Source organism: Artemia franciscana, chromosome 4, assembly GCF_032884065.1.
Source record: "Artemia franciscana chromosome 4, ASM3288406v1, whole genome shotgun sequence".
Taxonomy (NCBI): Eukaryota; Metazoa; Arthropoda; class Branchiopoda; order Anostraca; family Artemiidae; genus Artemia; species Artemia franciscana.
This window is the reverse complement of record NC_088866.1, coordinates 35130060-35152522: the sequence shown is the minus strand read 5'-3', so window position 1 is coordinate 35152522 and position 22463 is coordinate 35130060. Positions and strand designations below refer to the sequence as shown.

Below are 22463 nucleotides of genomic sequence, written 5' to 3'. Positions count from 1 at the left end.
CTCTGACGACTATTACTACTGCTACTACATGCAACTGCTACTACTAATTATGACTATTACTACTACTTGTGATTATTGCTTGTTAATATTACTACTAATTACGATTAAAACTACTACTGGTGGCCACGACTACAACTTTCAACTACTAGTCGTATTACAAACGACTACTCCTGCTATTTTCGATTACTACTTCTGCTGGCAACTACTATACTGCTGCTTCCGACTATTGCTGCTTCTACAATGAAATAAAAATGGATTTCATATATAAAAAAGATACCGATAGCGTTATCAGCAGTAAGCACAATGTTTGATAAACGACAAGACAAGGAGAAACCACGAATCTAAATTCCGTTTTTTAGAGTTTCGGTTACTATTGAGCCAGGTCGCTCCTTACTACAGTTCGTTACCACGAACTGTTTGATTCTTCCAAATATAGCGATTATAAAAGATTAACAATAACATTGATAAGAAATTAAATGGCTATACAAGCAATTCAACCTAATATACTAGAATCATGGTTACTAAAGGCATGGTTGCAACTTAGTAAAGAGGGAACAATGGCTCATACAGTTTAAAAATCTGTTTGAAATAAACGGCTTAGTGATATTAAAATGGCTATTTATAGCTGATTCTGGATTTTTAACTACATCTGCGGCTAATGTTAACAGTAAAATATTATTTTGAAAGAAATTTATGGGAATTATAAATAAGAGTTGAATCAAAACGAAAAGTAACACTATTGGAATTGACATGATCAAAAACCCCATACAGAAAACTTACAGCACTCCCCCCTACCTCGAACGAAAAGAAAAATTCGTTTTTCTTATGGATGGCAAGGATATATCTTCTTTTTCTACTTGCTTTCTCTGCCACTAACAGGCCACTGGAACATCATAGAAAGCTGTTTAAGGGCTCATTTAAAAGCTATTCTCTTTTAAATACAACCCGTTTTTATAAATTTGACTTGATAAAACCATCATAAAGTGCCATATGGCACGCATAGGGAGCACTTCGGGTGGTGTGCAAATAAAAACAAACAGGTTTCCTTGCCGAATCCAATGGAACAGTTCATGGTAACGAACTGTAGTAAGGAGCGATCCGGCTCAATAGTAACCGAAACTCTAAAAACCGAATTTTTATACCAATATCTACATCAAAAGAATTGAATTTTTATGCTGATTATAAATATATAATAACAACCCCTAAAAGTCATAGAATCTTAGTGAAAATCAAACCATCAGATTCAGCGTATCCTACTGTAGAGGTTACGTGAGAGGATCTTTTCATGGAGGAATTTATCATGGGGGAAGAGATTTTCCGGCATTATTAAAAACAATACGAAACTGGATAAAAAAAACAAGTTTTTTCAACTGAAAGTAAGGAGCAACATTAAAAATTAAAATGAACATAAATTATTGTATATATGAGGGTGTTCGTCCCCTCCTCAATACCTCGTTCTTTAAGTTAAACTAGTGGCCTTTTTAATTAACCTAAGAAATTGGAGGGCAACTAGGCCACCTTCCCGCCCTTTTTTCAAAATCGACCGATCAAAACTTTAAGAAAGCCATTTAGCCAAAAAAAAAGTTAAATTAGTATGCGAATTTCGTTTAATTATTCATGTTCGGTGAGCCAAAATCAAAACCTGCGTTAATTCAAAAACGTTCTGACATTAGATAAGAAAACCAAGTTTTTTAACTGAAAGTAAGGAGCGACATTAAAACTGCAAACGAACAGAAATTATTCCGTATGTGAAAGGGGCTGTCCCCTCCCAACGCCCCGCTCTTTACGCTAAAGTTTGACTCTCTCTAACAGCTCTACTTTTTAAAACAATGAAGAACTTTAGTGTAAAGAGCGGGGCGTTGAGCAGGGGACATCCCCTTTAATACACGGAGTAATTTCTATTGATTATAAGTTTTAATGTCGCTCCTTACTTTCAGTTATTTAAAACTTTTTTTTATTTAATTGTATCAGAATCATGAAAATCCCAGATAATACCTTTAGACCTGATAATTACGTAGAGTACAAATTGCTTAAATAGAGACTTACCAAATAATTGCCGAGCTCCTTCGAGATCCATCGTGTTGTTCATTTGAATACCCGAAGAAGAGAGCGAAGATATTTGATTGTTTCTAAGGTCTAAAGCCACAACCGTCACCTTTTCTAACCCACGAAGGAAAAACTCCGGAATATATTTGACTCCTGTATCATGGATAGACAGGAGAAACTCAGGCGACGACTGAATTCCCATACGAGCTACTGTATCTGACGCAATAAATTTCAAGCTTTCCCCCTCTATTTCAAGCTCTCTAAGTCGCACTGCAGAACTTAATGAAGCAATGTTGACTAATTGGGACGAAATTGATGGAATAAATGCTTCTAAATAAACTTTTCTAAGGCTTTTTAGACGATGGAAAAGCACCGATAAAGGTGGCTCTTTTAGCAACGGCATTCTTATATTACTTAAAAGAGGTAAAGAACGGAATGATTCTTCTTCTATTTCATTAAGTAACTTCCTGTTTAATAAATCTAACGATTCAAGCCTCCACAGTCCAGTAAAGCTCTCTCGATTCACCGTCTTTATCGGATTGTTAGATAAATCTAATTCTCCAAGTAGAGGAATTCGATTCCAAAGGAAATTCGGTACTGATGTAAATCTATTATAGGACAAATCAATAGAGCGTAATTTGTCGAGTGTCATTACGGTAGGTCTGTCATGACCCAGTAAATTCCTAGAGAGATTTAATGCTACTAAATTCGGTAATGGTAATGCAGGCCACGCTGTTAATTCTGTTGATGCCATGTTTAGTTCTTTCAACTTGACTAAATAATGGAATAATTCTTTGAAGTTAGCTTTTAAAATATTAAAGCTCAAATCAAGGGATATGAGACTACCAAGTTGAACAAATACATTATCTGGGAGTAGAGAAAATTTGTTTTTTGAAAAGTCCATTGAAATAATGTTTCGAAAATCACTAAAGCTCATAGCATCCAAGTGATCTAAATCGTTACTGTTCAAGTTTAAATTTACAAGTGTTGTACCAACACTTGATAAAACGGATACTGGCAGCACTGTCAGAGCATTTGCAGCCAAATTTAATGTTTCGATTGAAGTTCCTTCGACAATGTCCCTCGGTAAGGACTTCAAATTATTATTTGATAGATCGAGAACTCTCAAATATTTTAACCCACGAAAAGCACCATAAGGGAGATTGTCAATTCTATTCCAGCTTAGATCAATAGACTGGACGTTTAATGCTCCGCTAAAAGCCGTCTTTCCAATGAACTCTAACATATTATGTTGAATATGAATTAGCTGAATATCTCTTAAGGTTTGAAAATGATTTTCCTCTAAGCGCCTTATTCTATTATGTCCTAGGAACAATTTTCTCAAAGATTCAGTAGTTTGAGAGAGAAAGATTGTGTTCAACTCAGCAATGCGATTATAACTCAGGTCTATGGATCTAATGTGAAATATCTCGTACTTTGTACTTGGAATTAGCGCACCCACTGAGTTTTGAGAGATGTTAATTGCCAAAGGTATATATGCATGACTAACATTATGAAACATATCAAGATGAACTGTAGTGAGCTTATTAAATTGTAAGTCCAGTCTCGTAAGACTTTGCAAATTGTAGAATGCACCAATGTCTATTTTCTGAATTTTATTGGATGTTAATGATAATGTTGTCAATCGAGGTAACGCGTTAAAAGCTTGAATATATATAGTATGCAAGCGATTATTTGACAGAATTAAATTTTCAAGTTCTCTTAAGTTTGAGAAGGTGTTCGTCGATATGTGTTCAAGGTGGTTATCGTTCAGTCGTATATCTCGAAGAAAACGATGGGCGGCACTGCTAAATAATCCCTTAGGTAATGACTCAAACCGGTTCCATTCTAGTCCAATATATCTCAATGCTGTCAAATTCACCAAAGCTTGAGCATGAATATGTCTGAATTCATTATTATCCAGCGATAGCCACTGCAAGCTAGTCAAATATCTTATGGCTTTGTCAGGAAATATTGGCTTTTGAAAAGCAAAACTTGCATCTAAAGTTTCCAGTGAGTCCGAGATATCAACGAAGGCTTCTTCATGAATATCTGATATTTTATTAAAAGCAATTATAAGCTCTCGTAGTCCTCGAGCATACATAAATAAATTACTTTGTAGTTTACTTATCCTATTTCCACGAAGTATTAGGGTGTCTAAATTATTCGCCCATTCTTTGAAATCTCTGCGATCTATCATAGAAATATGGTTATAATCAAGATTGAGATGCAAAAGTTTTTTACACTGATGCAGTGCTGCTGATGGTATTGATTCAAGATGGTTGTTTGATAAACTCAATGCTTCTAACGATCCGGACAAAGAAGAAAATGTTTCTGTGTCCACTTTGCTAATCTCATTATTGCCCAGATAGAGAAAACGTAGTCTTTTTAAATGCTTTAGCGCCTTAGGAGTTTCATTGAAGTTATTTCTTTCCAAGTCCAGCAGAATAATGTTCCCACCTACTCCGTGAAATGCTTTATCATCGATTTCTCTTATAGAATTTGACGACAGGTAAAGACGAGCGACATTCATTCCACGGAAAGCATTGGAAGGGATATAGTTCAGTCGATTATGATCAAGGTGCAAGTCACGAACTGTAATAGATCGGTTAAAACTTTCTGGAGACAGTTTTGTCAGAAGGTTTTCACCCAAGTCTAGTTTATCTAGTCGAATACGCCAACTTCGGTGAAATGTTGAAGGAAGTTCAGTTATAAGATTTCCACGCAAATCAAGCCACCTAAAAAAGAAAAAAAGAAAATTGTGTTTCTGGTGCTAGGAATCTAATTTTAAGAGAAGATATTTTTTGTTTCTTACAAAGCATGCAAAGTACTTGCTCAAGAGACTCATGAGTTGCACATAATGAGATATCGTTATTTGAAAAAAACTTCACATTATTTAATTTGCTTGATTTTGACCCCCCCCCTCCTATCAGACACAAATTATTTGCACAAATGTCTGCCTTTTAGTGACATTTGGTTTTGTTTTGCTAAAAGTAAATCCGCATTATATTTGATATTTTGTAATTTTGACAAACTTATATTCTATCTATACATACAATGTTCATTAAACTACACCGAACTCATTGAATTCATTAGCCATTTCTGTTTCTTAATGCCTTATCTGCCACTCTAGATACCCCTTGGTTCTTAGTTTTCCAAAAATGTGTCGCTTGCAGAAATGTTTGGAAGATATTTAGGAGAACATTATACGAATATTATTTGGAAGATTTCACTTGAGACATAAATATATATTGCTGTCCTTTGAAGGCGTTAAAATGAAAATGTTATTATAAACACCAAAAATAGCATAAATTTCATTAGTCTGAATGTATCTTTTCCAGATGATTGTTATTTATATTTGTTGCGCAAGTTTTCTCTGTTCATTTTCTTAGTGTTTACACACATTTACATATACGACATTGCGTGAATGACAACAACCTATTCTGTTTTGCTGGTTATTTTGTTGACTTGAAATGCAAAGTTGACTAATTGCATACTTTATGTATGAATTGCAGAGTAAATAACTAAACAGCTTGTAACTGCTAAGAAGGAACATACCCATAACAAATTGAAATTTTAATTATTATTTTTATGTGTTCTCACATGGTAACTGAGTCGTTTACTATAATAGCAAAATTGTCCAGTAAGTCAAGCACCGATGGGACAGTTTAAAACTATATTAAATGCTGAAAGGGAATGTGTTCAGGGCTGCATAGAGTCCAGAAAATGATAAGTGGGACGAACGAAATGGTAAAAATAAAAAAAATTGTTTATCAACTGTGATAAAAGATAAAAGTGAGTAAAATGCGGAAAATTTGAGATGAGGAAATGAGCAACTTTTATCCTAAAAGAGGCACTGTACATGTATGTCTCGTTCTTCTGTTCGTAAAATTGTTCCCCAGAGTGAAAAACACGGAAGTAACGTACGCAAGAGAGAGGGGGCTTGGGTTCAACACCTTCGGTAATCCTATACTTTTCTGGATTCTTGGGCACTTTTTTTAAAATCATCAAATGAAGTAGGTTTTTTATATTGCCCCCCTCCCAAAACAAGATTCTAGTGTACGTGCCTAGCAAGAAAATATGAGTATTTACATATGTCTGAGTATATGACGAAGAAAACGAAAAGATGACTTTTTTTTTTCGTTGAAAGAGTGGAATGTATCTATGGATATAAACAGGAATTTAAATAGCAAAACAAGTTTTATTGCGTGTTTACATCTTGTTCACCTGCTAACTAAGCTCTAAAAACCAATTATATGGCGTATTTATTTTTGCTTGCTATTTATGAATTCATTTATTGTAGAAAGAGAACATACGAACATGAATAAATATGATTTTACGATGAAGAAGATAAAAAGATAATTTGTTTGTTGTTAAAGGGATGGCATGAGTATTTGTAACGAAAATTTAGGAAACTAGGTCATACACGAGGGCCGTACCCATTTTTGTTTGGGGGGATAACAATGAATATTTTAAAACGCGTCAATATTTTATTATATGTCTATTGTTACGGTTTTAAAATTTTGGGCGGGGGCAATTCGAAGCTCATACCCCTTCCCCTCTGGATACGAACTTGTCGTACACATTCAAGTATGTTATCAGATATTTGTTTTATCTCTCCCTATATTTCTTTTACTTTTAGGACGTAACAAAATTAAGGAAACAATAGTTTGTATTATTACAGATTGTTCATAGCTACTCAATACTTTATTGAATTATAGAATTTTCATTGTCAATAGGAAACCATTCTTGTATCTCCTGTAAGATTAGTCATCACTTCTGTCTGTAGTCAATGATTCGGAATAAAAGAAGCTCTTTTAAACGTGCTGAAATTGACACTGCAGGACCGACGCAGGGACCTTAGCAGTCAAGAAGCGTCGTTAATCTGACTACCGTGTCTAAATGCCAACGATTGTAAGCATGAAATTCTACACCTATCCATTTTTTGTCGTATTAACTGTTACGCTTTTTTAAGTGCCATGTTCAAGACATGATTTTCCTTTTAAGATTACTATCTTTTCTTATTTGACGGTGTTTTCCAAGTTACCCTTATGGTTACAGCAATAGCTGCAACCTACTAAAGAGCAAACCACGGTCCCCAGTAACCAAAAGTTCAAAAGTGCGCCGCTTTTGTTTTTCTAAACTTCGTAGTGGGAAAAATTGCCGTTTTTAGCTTATTTACTAATGGTAACTATTATTCCGATTAATATTAGTAAAACACTATTTGAAAACAAGTTTTCAGGAATTACGAAAAAGAGCCTGAAACCCCTCAAAAATAATGTTCGGATAGAAATGAAAAGTGGACCATTGGAATCCAAATCTTGGAAAATTAAACTTCCCCACCTTAAGCAACAAGGAAAGTCACTTTTTTTGCACAGAGAGCCCTGATAACAGCAATACTATTGTATCCTCTTGGTCGTGCTCAATGAATAAACGAATAAGCTGCTTTCCTCTCTAATGATTCCCTAAACTTATATAATAGCTTTTGTTAAGAGAAAGGACGCATTTTAACTTCGAATTCCTTACGACTTGACTATTCCATTAATTTGGTAAGTGGTTTGAGGGGGGGATAACAAAAAAAAGCAACGTTAGTTTAACTGCTTCCTGTTAAGTAAAAAACTCGTCAGAGGAAATACCCAAGCATGCTCTAACTCTTATGAGAATCTTGAGAGCAGGCAAAAGAGAAAGTTGGAGTATCACGAACCGCTTAACAGACTAGCATCCAATGGTAACCGTTAGACACTTATGATGACCAAAGGATATTTTTGGATGGCATGCAATGATTTAGCAGATGAAGCTGATTAGGCTGGCATCAATGGCCTGTTTTGGACCTTGAGAGGACCAATGAGAGGGCGGAACAGAATTGGCACGGAAAAGATAGGAGACGAAGAGAAAAAGGTGGTAATTCTGAAGTTCAAACCCACGCTGGCAATATCTTCTTCAGCTTAAAAAGTGTGACATGCAAACTTTTATTGAAGCTATTATATTAATAGGGCATTTCCGGAATCTTCTCACTTGAATTGGAAGAGTTGATTCCCAAATTTGTCAAAAATGTCACATGGCCATGGAAAGAAGAAGATGTCTAATAGAAGACATTTCCTGCAGACATTTCTTAAATTGGATGTTGAGCTGGAGCTCATAGTTGTGGGGGGCAATGTTTTACAGCTGGCTATGCATACCATAGGGATGGGGAAATTAGCAACTAGTCCCCAAACCATTTGTTAGGTTTTTTCAGTGATAAAGCAGCAGGCCCTTGCGGCCTGAGTTTTTACTCAGTCTGGTGAGTTCACTCACAGTTTTAAAATAAAAATAATAAAAACAGCAGTATTTTCACTTCCGCCTGTTCGTGATAGCTCCTAGGACCTCTATTCCACGAACAAAAAATTTTGATGTACGCTCCTGACCTAAATGATACTTTTACCTAAATCTATCCTGTAAAGCAATATACTTTAACCGCATAGACACACAAAGGGTAGACTAGATATTTTCCATATCCACTAGTAGATTAGTGCTCTAGCATTGGGGTCTATTTGGGGCTTGTAAAATATTGTTTGCAAAAACATACACAAACTGCAACATTTTGCAATGCATTAGAGAACTTCCATTTTCTAAAAAAAGCTTCAAATTTAATACTCCTTCTCTTACAAAATATTTCTTTGGATAGCTTTATTAAACAGCACTATTTTAGATTTTATAAGTAATGAGGTAATACCACATGAGCTAATAATGAAATGTGGGAAATCACTATTAACAAACGAGAAGCACCGATCTATACTTTTTCCAATCAGCAGACATAGTAGGCATTACAACAAACTAGAACCAGTCAAGTGCCGTACGAACAGATTCGCAAACACCTTTGTACCATCTTTCCTAAGTGCTTCTAACAAGTTAATTGAAAGTTGTGCCTTATTTCGTAAGCGTAGCTAACAAGTGATCATTTTGTGGTTGTAAAAGTAGCGTAATTTAGCGTTCATTTTTGAGTGCTACGATAACTATATCATTAAACAAACACGTAATTAGATAGAGTTACCTCAATTCTTTCAGGTATTCCACAACAGCCGTTGGAAATATCGACAGCCTGTTTTGAGCAACACTTAATGTGTGAATTCTAGGGGGTAAGCTCTCTGGGTGCAATTCTTCGAGATTATTTCCATCCAAATTGAGCCAGTCTAGATGGCGCAAACGTGAGAGTGAATCGTGATTACCTCTTTCATCTGTACCCTTTGGCAATTCTGACAGTTTGTTGTTTCCGATAAATAATGCAGATAGCGTTCGTGATAAATGAGTCCATAGTGGCCCTGTGCCGTCCAAGGTAGCAATTTTGTTGCTGAAAGCAAAAAAGTAAAATTAAAATAGTTTGAATCTATAGTTTTTGAAGGAGAGGAGAAAAAGATATAAATTTTGACAGAATTTCGAAGTGAAATCGACTTTAATAAGGAATTTTTTGTACGGCCTTCTATCAACTGTTCAGGTAGATAACCATCGTGAAGAATATCGTAGCAATTATAGGAGGGGAATTAATAGGCTAAAATCTATCTTGTATTTCCCAATGTTATACAGAAAAAAAATCGGCTTAAATATTCCAGTTCATGAGAAAATGACAGAACCTTCTTCCCAATCCTTGATTTCCCGCTTTGAATTATCTCTAACGGGAATCATTTGAGAAATTATAAGAGAAAGTTCAAGGGCAAATATAATGAGTCATGTGATATTTTATCATTATGTCAAAGAAAAACAAACTTTTAGTTCTCTTTCCAGGTTTGTTTTGACGGTTTCTAAGAGTTTAGAGTGACACTTGAATGACTATTAATGTATTTCGCTGTGTCAAATGTCGGCAATTTTTTCTTTATTAAAGCCTTATCATTTGAACGAAAAAACTATTGATTTTAGAATACGAGGTAAATTTTTAACGAAGCAAGACTTGCCCTGGCTTTAAGGCTTAAGGAACTGAAATTTCCTTATGTAAAATCAAACTGTATCCATTAGCCCGATGCATCCATTAGATGACATTTACACAATTGCCAAAAAGCTAATCTGGGCTTTACATAGAATCACGTGCAATAAATAAGCAACAAGTTTTTTTTACGTCATATTTTAGTTTGTTTCTTTTTTAGCTTTTTCTTTTTTAGTTTTTTCTTTTTTAATTTTTTCCTTTTTTTCTTTTTTAATTTTTTCTTTTTTTAGTTTCTTCTTTTTTTCTTTTTTAGTTTTTTCTTTTTTCTTTTTTTTTTTAGTTTTTTTCTTTTCTTCTTTTTAGTTCTTTTAGTTTTTTGCCTAATTTAGGTTTTAATTTTTTTTCTAGTTTTTTTCATTTTTATTTTTTTCATTTTTTCTTTTTCTTTTTTTTCTTTTGCTTTGGTTTTGTCTTTTTGTCTTTTATTTTAGTTGTTCTTTTTTGTTTTTTTTTCTTTATTAGGTTTTCCTTTTTTAGTTTTTTTCTTTTTTATTTTTTTCATTTTATTAGTTACATCTTTTTTTAGTTTTTTTCTTTTTTTTAGTTTTTTTCTTTTTTTAGTTTTTTCTTTTTTTCAGTTTTTTCTTTTTTGTTTTTTCTCTCTTTTAGTCTTTTTCTTTTTATCGTTTTTTTCTTTTTCTTTATTTTTTGTCTGTCTTTTAGTTTTCTTTTTTTTAGTTTTTTTTCTGTTTTTCCTTATTTTTAGTTTTTTCCTTTTTTAGTTTTTTTCTTGTTTCTTCTTTTCTCTTATTATTTTTCTTTTTTAGTTGCTTTCTCTATTTTAGTTTTTAGCTTTTCTTTTATTTTTTTCATTTCTTCATTCTAGGTTTTTTAGTTTTTTCCTTTTTTTAGTTTTTTTTCTTTTTTTCAGTTGTTTTTATAGAAGATAGTTTTTAATTCTTTTAAGTTTTTTTTAGTTAGTTTTTTTATATATTGACGTCATACTTAGTGACAGACAGACGGACGGACAGATGGACAGACACTACATTTATATATATACTAGCTGTTGGGGTGGCGCTTCGCGCCACCCCAACACCTAGCTGGCGGGGCGCTTTGCGCCCCCCAACCCCCTGCGCGCGTAAGTCGTTACGCGCCATATTAGTTACGCGCCATTGTAGTTGTGTCCCTGTGTCCCACCTGTGAATAGAGATATATATATATATATATATATATATATATATATATATATATATATATATATATATATATCTATATATATAAAAATAAGTTGTCTGTCTGTGGATGGATGGATGGATCAGGTGACGTCACCTGAAAAAACTGGATCAGGTGACGTCAAAACTGAAAAAACTAAAAAAAGGCAAAAACTACAAAAAAAACTAAAAACTAATAAAAAAAATAAAAAAGCTAAAAAACTAAAAAAACTATAAAGGTAAAAACCAATAAAAAACTAAAAAAAAACTGAAAAAACTAAAAAAAGGCAAAAACTACAAAAAAAACTAAAAACTAATAAAAAAAGTAAAAAAGCTAAAAAACTAAAAAAACTAAAAAAACTAAAAAAAGGTAAAAAACTAAAAAAAATAAAAAATAAAAAAAAACTAAAAAAAAGGAAAAAACTGAAAAATAAGCTAAAATAAAGGTAAAAACCAATAAAAAACTAAAAAAAAAAAAGGAAAAAACTAATAAATGACGACACTCAAAGAGAAAGCGACCAGGACAAAAGGAATGTTCGATTAGCAATCAACAAAGCACCGGGACACAGGGAGTATAAATGACGACCAGGACACAAGTAAAAAAAAAATTAACAAAACTAAAAAGAAGGTAAAAACTACAAAAAAACTAAAAAGAAAAAAAAACTAAAAACTAATAAAAAAACTAAAAAATCTAAAAATCTAAATAAACTAAAAAAGAAAAAAAAAGGAAAAAAATAAAGGAGAAAAACAAAACTAAAAAACGAATGTATATACAGACCGGTACACCGGGATACAAATGACGACCGGGACACAGGGAATATAAATGACGACCGGGACACAGGGACACAACTACAACGGGGACACCGGGGGAAACAGGGGGATATAAATGACGACCGGGACAAAAAAACTAAAAAGAAAAAAAAACTAAAAACTAATAAAAAAACTAAAAAATCTAAAAATGTAAATATACAGACCGGGACACCGGGATACAAATGACGACCGGGACCCGGGACACAGGGAATATAAATGACGACCGGGACACAGGGACACAACTACAACGGGGACACCGGGGGAAACAGGGGGATGTAAATGACGACCGGGACACCGGGACAGGGAATGGTCGATTAGCAATCACCATCAACAAAGCTCAAGGGCAATCATTAGAATCATGAGGTATAGATCTGAATACAGATTGTTTTCCCATGGACCATTATATGTTGCATGTTCAAGAGTCGGTAAACCTGACAATCTATTTATATGCAAAGACAATGGGACAGCAAAGAATGTTGTATATTCGCAAGTTTTACGTAGTTAAAACCATATATATATATCTATCTATATTCACAGGTGGGACATAGGGACACAACTACAATGGCGCGTAACTATTATGGCGCGTAACGACTTACGCGCGCGGGGGGGCTTGGGGGGGGGCGCGAAGCGCCCCCACCAACTAGGTGTTGGGGTGGCGCGAAGCGCCACCCCAACAGCTAGTATATATATATATATATATATATATATATATATATATATATATATATATATATATATATATATATATATATATATATATGTTTTTAACTACGTAAAACATACGAATATACAACATTCTTCGCTGTCCCATTGTCTGTGCATATAAATAGATTGTCAGGTTTACTGACTCTTGAACATGCAACATATAATTGTCCATGGGAAAAACAATCCGTATTCAGATCTATACCTCATTATTCTAATGATGTGTCCCTGTGTCCCGGTCGTCATTTATATTCCCTGTGTCCCGGTCGTCATTTGTGTCCCGGTATCCCAGTTTGTAATTTCTCTTTGAGTGTCCCGGTCGTCATTTGTGTCCCGGTCTGTAATTTCTATTCGAACAATCCCTGTGTCCTGGTCGTCATTTATATATCCCGCCTGTGCCCCCGGCGTCCCCGTTGTAGTTGTGTCCCTATGTCCCGGTCGCCATTTATATTCCCTGTGTCTCGGTCGTGAGTTGTGTCCGGGTGTCCCAGTCTGTAATTTCTCTTTGAGGTTCCCGGTCATCATTTATATTCCCTGTGTCCCGGTCGTCATTTGTGTCCCGGTATCCCGGTATGTAATTTCATCAGTTGACAAACATGACGTCAGTCGACAAACAACTTCATGACGCATACAGCTCAATCCTTATAATGAATCAGTCGACAAACATGACGTCAGTCGACACACAAACATGATGTCACTCGACACACACACACACACACACAGACAACTTATTTTTATATATATAGATAGATATCTTAACAAGGGATTACAACAATTTAAGAACATTAAAAAAGAAAACCAAAAGTTTGAATCTTAGTAGAAATCATTGTTAGAAAAACATCATTATCGAATTTCTTTTCTTTTAGGTATAAGCAATTTCTTTCTAAGACATGCAAAAAAATTGAAAATTTTTTAAGTTCAGTTCAAAATCTCTAAAGTTCTTATGTAAACTGCAAAATACACGGTGCCTGAGCAATAATTTTAATTTTTTAATTCAAACTAGAAAAATACCTGAACATTTTAAAATTAGTTTGTTTTTCTGTGAGATAAAATCCGCTCACTACATGATCAAGCTTACAGGTTTGATTACAGGTTGATAGACACAGTATGAAAAGAAATAGAATTGTATAAAGAGCAAAACATTGGTAATTGCAAAAAATATTTGTATATATTTTAAAAAGGGATTACAACAATTTAACAAGAGCTAAGAGCTCATATGGCACTTGTGACGAGGTTGGAAGAGCCAAGAGCTCATATGGCATGAGCTCTAGCAATATTCTAAGAATCAACAGATTGTATTAAAAGGAAAGTCAGAGGCTTAATGCCGATCGGGATTTAAAATAAGAACTCTGAGACACAAGGTCCTTCTCAATAACAAAATTCATTAAGATCCAATCACCCACTCGTAAGTTAAACATACCTCATTTTTTATGATTTTTCCTCTCCTTTCAGCCCCCCAGATGGTCAAATCCAGGAAAACAACTTTATCAAGTAAGTTTGTGCAGGTCCCTGACATGCCTACCAATTTTCATCGTCCTAGCACATCCAAAAGCACCAGTCACCAAAGCCCTGAACCCCCTAACTCCCCCAAAGAGAGATCCCCCTCCGACTCTCCCAATGTCACCAGAGTTGAGATCTAAAATAAGAGCTCTGAGACATGAGTTCCTTCTAGATATCAAATTTCATTATGATCTGGTCACCCGTTTTAAAGTTAAAAATACCTCACTTTTTCTAATTTTTCCGAATTAACAACCCCACCAGCTCCCACAAAGAGATTGGATCCCTTCCAATTATGTCAATCACGTCTCTAGAACTTGTGATTATTCTTCCCATCAAATTTCATCCCGATCTCTCCACTCTAAGCGTTTTCCAAGATTTCCAGTTTCCAAGATTTCTGTTTCCCCCTACAGCTCCCTTATGTCCCCGGATCGAATTCAAATTGAAAATGGAGCATTTGAGACATAAGATCTTTGTGTATATCAAGTTTCATTAAGATTTGATGACCCATTCGTATGATAAAGATGCCTCAATTTTCACCTTTTCCAAGATTTCCGGTTTCACCCTCAAACTCCCCCAAATGTCAAAGGATCTGGTTGGAATTTAAAATGTGAGCTCTGAAGCACAAAATCCTCCTAAATATTAAATTTCATTAAGATCTGAATACCTTTCTTAAGTTACAAATACCTCATTTTTTCCGAATTATCCCCCCCCCCCAACTCTCCCAAAGAGAGCAGATCCGGTCCGGTTACGTCAGTTTTGTATCTTGGACTTGTGCTTATTATTCCCACTAAGTTTCATCATGATCTTTGCACTCTATGCCTTTTCCAAGATTTCTGCCCCCCCCCCCCCAAATCCCCCCATTCACACTGGATCCGGTCGGGATTTAAAATAAGAGATCTGAGTTACGAAATCCTTCTAAATATGAAATTTCATTAAGATCCAATCACTCCTTCGTAAGTTAAAAATACCTCATTTTTTCTAATTTTTCAGAATTAACCCTCCCCCCAACTCCCCCAAAGAGAGTGGATCCGGTCCGATTATGTCAATCAAGTATCTAGCAGTTGTGCTTTGTTTTTCCACCAAGTTTTATACCGATCCCTCCACTCTAAACTTTTTCCAAGATTTTAGGTTCCCCCTCCCACTCCTCCCAATGTCACCAGATCCGGTCAGGATTTGAAATAAAAGCTCTGAAACACAATATCCTTCTAAATATCAAATTTCATTAAGATCCGATCATCCGTTCATAAGTTAAAAATACCTCATTTTTCTAATTTTTCCAAATTAATCGTCCCCCATTCCCCCCCCCCCAGATGGTCGAATCGGGAAAACGGTTATTTCTAATTTAATATGGTCTGGCTTCTGATACGCCTACCAAGTTTCATCGTTCTAGCTCTAAACTAGCAAAACCGGGACAGACAGACCGACAGACAGAATTTGCGATTGCAATATGTCACTTGGTTAATACCAAGTGCCATAAAAACTTTAAAAAAGAACACTTTTTTGAACGCAACTAATTACATAATGTCAATAGGAAGGCCCAAAAAGTGAAAATTTGCAATTATTACAAATGATGATTCGACATTTTGTCAAGGGATGACAACAATTCAAAAATCTCAAAAAAGAAAACCGAAAGTTTCAAGGTTAGTAAATGTCTTTGCTAGAAATTGAACTGGCTTCAATAATCAAATTTTTTTGAAAAGAGACAGTATGGAAAGACATAAAATTGTGTAAAGAGCCAAACACAGCAATAATATTTGTATATATTTTAACAAGGGATTACAACAATTCAAAAACCTTAAAAAAGAAAACCTTTCTGAACGCAACTAATTACATAATGTCAATAGGAAGGCCCAAAAAGCGAAAATTTGTAAATATTACAAATTTAAAAACCTCAAAAAAAAAGAAAACCAGAAGTTTTAAGCTTAGTACATATCACTGTTAGAAATCGGACAAGCTTCAATAATCAAATATCTTTGATCAGACATTATTATGAAAAGACGTTAAATTACATAAAAAGCAAAAATTGGTAATTGCAAAAAAATTCGCATTTATTTTAACGAGGGATTTGAATAATTCAAAAACCTGAAAAAAAGAAAAACAAAAGTTTGAAGCTTAGTAGAAATCGTTGTTAGAAATTCGACTTGCTTTAATTATCAAATATTCTCTGAAAAGTACAGTATGAAAAGACAGTAAATTGTGTAAAGAGCAAAAAACAGGTAATTACAAAAATATTTGTATATATTTTAACAAGGGACTAGAATAATTAAATTAGGTATCAATTAGAAATCGGACTAGCTTCAATAATCAAATATCTTTGATCAGACATTATTATGAAAAGACATTAAATTGTGCAAAGAGCAAAGAATTGGTAATTGCAAAAATATTCGTATTTATTTTAACAAGGGAGTACAACAATTCAAAAACCTTAAAAAAACAAAAGTTTGAAGCTTAGTAGTTATTGTTGTTAGAAACTGGACTTGATTTAATAATCAAATATCTTTGAACAGATTCAGTATGAAAAGACAACAAATTGTCTGCGGTTAGAAGCCTGTCGCGTGCCAATTGCCAGGGCCCTGCGGGTTTTAATCGCAAAAATAATTTTATATATTTTAACAAGGGATTACAACAATTCAAAAACCTTAAAATAGAAAACCAAAAGATGTCAAACTCGATTTAAAATCAAAATTAAATAAAAAACCTTATTTGCTAGAGTTTTTTTATAAAGACAAATGCTGGCAATGTACAGAAACTTCAACCGACTTAAAGTAACCTGTGTTACACACATAATATTGCGTAATTTAATTAACCAGCATTGTACAGTGGATTTTAGGACTGAAAGATATTGTTAACTTACTTGTGAAAATTGACCCAACTGAGCGAGCTTAAGCTTTTCAAAGCTTTAATTGGGAGCTCATCTATCTCGTTATAGCTCAAGTCCAATGTTGCTAAATCGTCAGCAAGAGGCCTAAAAGTGTGTGGTAGGAGAATTAATAACACAATATATTTTTCTATTAAGAAATAAAACCACTCTCTGCTTTATTATGTTCGAATCATGCTCTTTTTTACTTGACCTGTCATCTATTTTTGTCTTTGTCATTGGTATATACGGTTGCAACTCTCAGGAGGAGGGTTGGGGGTCTTTAAAGGATTTTTACTTATTTTAGACCTTAGAACTTCCTGTGTATTCAGAGGCCACAGGGCATCCAGAAAAAGCCTTTGCTCATCTTTCTATCCTACAACTGCCGAAAGATCTTTCAATCTTGGTTAGAGCCAAAGATTACGATAAACTGAGCCCCAGAATAACATAGATCCCTTTTGCCAAAAGAGCACAATGTGTATATTCGTATGTATTTATAAGACTCTTTCAAACCTAGCCATAAACTTTTTCATAATTAACTGAAAACCCGGCTAAAAACAAAACGATTGGATACTTTCAAAAATTCTAGTTAAAATCCAACAATGTTTTTAATTCTTCTGGTAATGTTGCATGCTTAGTGATACTAACAACTGTGTTTAATTTCCTACCAAATCTATGATGAAGCCCAAAAGCTCTCTCTCATCTCTTATTCCTATACTCTTTGAGCTCCAGGTATATGCTAGAACCTTAGAAGTAGGGAATTTTAACTGGTATATGCCACTGGAGAGCTATTTTGGAGAGTTTCTGATCTTCCAACCATGAGAAGCGGTTTATAATTGACCTTGGTGGATAATATATGTCTTGAAAAGTTTTTTTTTTAATTGTAATTACTTTTTTTTCAACATACGAGATTCATACTGTTCAACAAAACTTCAAGACGTATTATGGATGTTTATTTGAAAGAATTTTCTGGAAGTAGCAACATTTTAAACCCACGTTTTTACTTTCTTGGGCAGTACTTTTTAGATGAATCTTGAGGGAATTCAGCTCACTTCCCAAATCTGGGAGAAGGCGTTTTTTCTAGGCTACAGGTAAAACTTCGCTGGGCATACACTATTTAATAGAAAAATACGGACTACTATATACATCGAGTGAATCTTGTAAAAGATATGCAACATGTTGTGGTTGACCATTTTTCTTGCCACCAACTCAGAAAATCGAGCAATCATAGAACCTTGAAAACTTTATAAGTCTATAAGTCTCCATCTTAGACCATAATATTTCATTAAACCGTGAATTTTTATGAGAAAATATAATAACTGTCACATACGCATGCTCAAATTGTATAAATTTATTTTTATATCACAAGAATACAGTTGCTAACAATTTTAAAATAAAAAATATTAATAAACTTTTTTATTGAAAATTCAGCCATAAAGGCTACAGTACATGCTTATTTTGCATGTTCATTAATTAATTTTGGTTTTAAGCCTTCTGGAAACATTTACTAGCTCTTTTTTTTAATTCGAGCACCTTCACAGTGTATGAATGTATTTGTCATTAGTTTTACAAGAACTAAGAATTCAAACACATTAGTTATTGCTTTCTACGCCCAAAAAGCAAAAATAGTAGGTAAAGTAGCACGCAAACTTAAAATTGAAGAGGAAGCATTCCAGGAAAAAGTCAATAAAACTGGTCATGCTTATTAAATAATAGCCACTGTCATGTTTAATATTACACTCATGAAAATAAGAGACACTGCAATAGTCTCGGATAACGGATTAAGTGTTTTCATTTGGTATATAATTTTTTTTCTAAAACTCAAAAAGAAACTGTTTGGCTCTTCACAAATAAGATTGTAAGAGCTCTTGATATTGAATCCTTCCTCCAAGTGGAGTTTCTGTCTTGGTTCTAAATATGCTTCGATAGATCCTGTCTCTCTTATGTCTGTTCAGTTTATTTCTGGATTTCTCAAAACCCCACCCCTCCCCCATCTTCCATTGTATTTATTTAAAATAATTTTTTAACCTTGGGAATTTAAATAGCATGGCCCTTAATTTTTCTTGTTTAGTGTTTCGATTTTGTTGTTTAGGTTATTTTGTATTCTAATAAGGTATTCTTTTGTTTGCCAAAAAAAAAAAAAAAAAAAAAAAAAAAGATCGAGCATTATATTTCCTCTCATACTCGCTTCTTTGTTATTTTATTTCTCCGTCTAGAAAAAAAAACAAAAACAAATTACAATTCTATTTAGTATTGAATAGGATTTACGATATAGTAAATTATATATTTATTATTATTTTATATTTATTATTTATGGTAATTATTTGGTTGGCATAACATCTGAAACAAACTTGAACCAAGATATCATTTATTCTGAAAACCTGATGCTATTTAATAGCCTGATAGAAGATCAAGAGTCATGATAACATTAAACCTGATATCATTATAGGCCGTTACTGTACTTTCTTAGTACAGTAATAATAAATCCATATTTTGGATAATTACAATTTTAATAAGGATTCTAACTAAATGAGATCCGTTTTGTTTCTTTTTGTTGATTGTCCTAAATCTTTCGAAGTGACGTACTAGGTTTATATAAAAGTAGACGCTGGTTTACATAAAGTTTGTAAGAAGGTAAAGTTATTTCTAATTAACAGACCATTTTAATTCACTTTTAACATAAGTTGTGGTTTGAAACCACTATGAAACAAGACAGACTTGCAGCAATTTCTTCTGGTTTCATGGTTACTACCAACAAAGAATGGTTATAAGTGTTAACTTTTTATTTTTTGTTTTAACCTTGTTAAAACTCTTAACTCTATTTCTCAAAACAGTAAAAAACTTTAGCATAGAGAGCGGGACGTTGAGGAGGGGACAGACCCTGCCCTATACGGAATAATTTATGTTCGTTTTAAGTTTTAATGTTGCTCCTTACTTTCAGTTAAAAAATTAGTTCCTTTTTATTTAACCTTTTAAAAAGAAGCCTTCAAGAAAGTAGATGAACTACCTATCAACTATCTATCACGGAAGTATTTTTTTGACTGAACAAAAGTTAATCGGATGTTCAAGCTTAGATCTGAGAGATACTCCCCTATGAGGAGCATATTGCCACCCAATTGACCTTTACTCTAAATGATTTCTTTGAGGTTTTCAGTGAAGCATAAGTGGTGCTTTAAGGTTAACAGCGGAGAGTTGAAGAAACTTTTTTTCTTGATTTAAGTTTTTACGAAACTCTCGGATCTTATTTGAATAATATTTTTGTTTTCCGGTCGTAGTTTCCCATTTTCCCTTCCCCAAACATTAAATCCTTATGAACTATGAAAATTATTATACGATGCAAATGGAATCTTTAACTATTTATAGATGAGACTAGGCTCGGGGCGTTGTTCTAATGCTCCTCACTTACCTTACACGTCAGACTTGAAGAAAGGAATTTAAAGATAGTTTGCAGGGTCTAAACTTTAAAGAAATAGTTTAAGTTTGACTTAGAATCCACATGTTCTCAAAACGACCTTACCGATGCATTTATGCTTGGATGAAATGAACTACAAGCTAAGATTAAATGTTTTCTTTTCGTTCTTTCTCCTCTCCTTTTCTTAAACTAAGATAGGTTCTTCGTATTTTCTTGAAAACCTTTTGCCTCTCAAGCTTAATTAACACAAAGGTGATGAAGTAAGGCAATGGAAACTTTTGTCATTCCAGTTTTGGGCATAGATCAATGTTTGGAAGGTTCATTTACCTAGGCCAACTGGGAAGTGACTAGGCCAACTGGCTTAATAAAATTCATAAAACACGAATATAAATAAAAGATTTTCCGTTAAAAAAAATCTTTGTATCAATAGCATATTATTATTATTAGAATATATTAAAGTAATATAACAGTAAAACGTAGTATAAAATATATTAGAACTTCTAAAGCCTATTTAAATTCTATTATCCCTCTAAACTCTAAGACACTGAGATTCAATTTTTAACACCCAAGACGGACTAATTAAAAAATTGAAGATCAGTTTCATTTATCTGTCATTTTTCAAAAGTTTCTGGCGAATAAAACCCTTCACTGATCATAAAATTTTATTCATTTTGCAAGTCATTAAAAAAAATGTATTATTCAGTGATGTTGATACATAGTGATAAGTAGAGTATTAAACGTTGTATTGTCAATTACTGTTGTAATTAAACGTTGGGTTGCTAATACTGGTCCATTGTACCTCATTAGATTCTTAGGGGGGGGGAGAGAAACGAATGAATAGAATACGGGAAACACTTACTCAAATACATCGTCGTTAATGACTTTGATTTTATTACTCATGCAACGAAGAGAATCTATTTGAATTTTGGAAGGGGTGACCGTAGAATTACTCAAAATCAATTTGAAATTATCCATCACTTCTAGTCCAGAATTTACTATGTCCACATGTGCGATTCTTCCCTCTGGAAGAGCTGAAATGTAATATCTGAATTATAGAAAGTGATTTCAGCACAATCTATTTTTAAGGTGAATCTAGACGCTTTAGTGCAAGGTTAGGATTTGATTAAAATTGCCAGATACAGCATATTTATAAACTGAAAAAAATAAATCCTAGCGTAAATTTGACGTCCAAAGGGTCTTGTCCGTCGCATAACAAATCTTTGGAATACGTATTATATTTCATATATTATAGTATTAGGATCATAAAAAGCATAGATCATACATCATGAAACAAAATCCTACATTATAAGAAAGCTTGTCCTCTACAATTGTCGACTTTTTTTTTTTTTTAGACTCGCTGTTGATAAGAAACAATAGGTTTATTTCACAAGATTTATCTGAGCCAAAGCAGAAGCCCTCAATATGTGCCTCGCATATGTACATGAGACATAGGAGTGATGACACATGTTCTAATTAGTTTGAATCACCAGTCGTTAATATTAATAGCGTCAATATAGCATCTGAAATTAAAAAAAATGTGATAACAGCAGAAGATTTTCAAATCAAGGTGTGAATGAGGTTGATTCACTTATCGATAATGTCAGCTTTATCAATCCGCCCATCGGTCCCTTTAGGCCCACTCCTGATTGCTTGTAATAACACTTTTAAGGACTAGAAAACTTACACGTAAATTACAAATATCTAATTTTTTCTCATCTTAATTTATACATAACACAGAATATATCACACCTTTCTCTCCTTTTAGCCAAAAACCGTTTCAAATCTGTAACCGCGCAATCATAGCCGTTTGCGACGACATTTAAAACCATAAATAAATAAAATGTTAATAAAACTTGATGGATTGAATGTTAATTCGGTCATAATTTATTGATGCATGGTCATTAGGAATCAATACGTACAGGATATAAAACTTCAGCTAAATATGACCACCCGAAAGAAAGCAGACTCGTGAAGCAGACAAATTGAAGAAGAATCAACGCTCTAGTGTTCGCTCATGGAGTGGCTTTCATC

At 33.7% G+C, this 22463-nt stretch overlaps 1 protein-coding gene across 3 annotated transcripts in view; it reads right to left on the bottom strand.

Annotated features, from left to right (window-relative positions):
• The window catches only part of LOC136026348 (chaoptin-like), a 125198-nt gene that overhangs the window by 9963 nt on the left and 92772 nt on the right, over positions 1 to 22463 (bottom strand). For all 3 annotated transcript variants that reach the window (XM_065702861.1, XM_065702860.1, XM_065702862.1), the window contains 4 exons: positions 21292 to 21463; positions 17018 to 17128; positions 9077 to 9373; positions 2047 to 4784 (listed from right to left, as the gene is read on the bottom strand). In XM_065702861.1, coding sequence (XP_065558933.1) covers positions 2047 to 4784; positions 9077 to 9373; positions 17018 to 17128; positions 21292 to 21463 — 3318 coding nt within the window. The remainder of the gene's footprint in view (positions 1 to 2046; positions 4785 to 9076; positions 9374 to 17017; positions 17129 to 21291; positions 21464 to 22463) is intronic.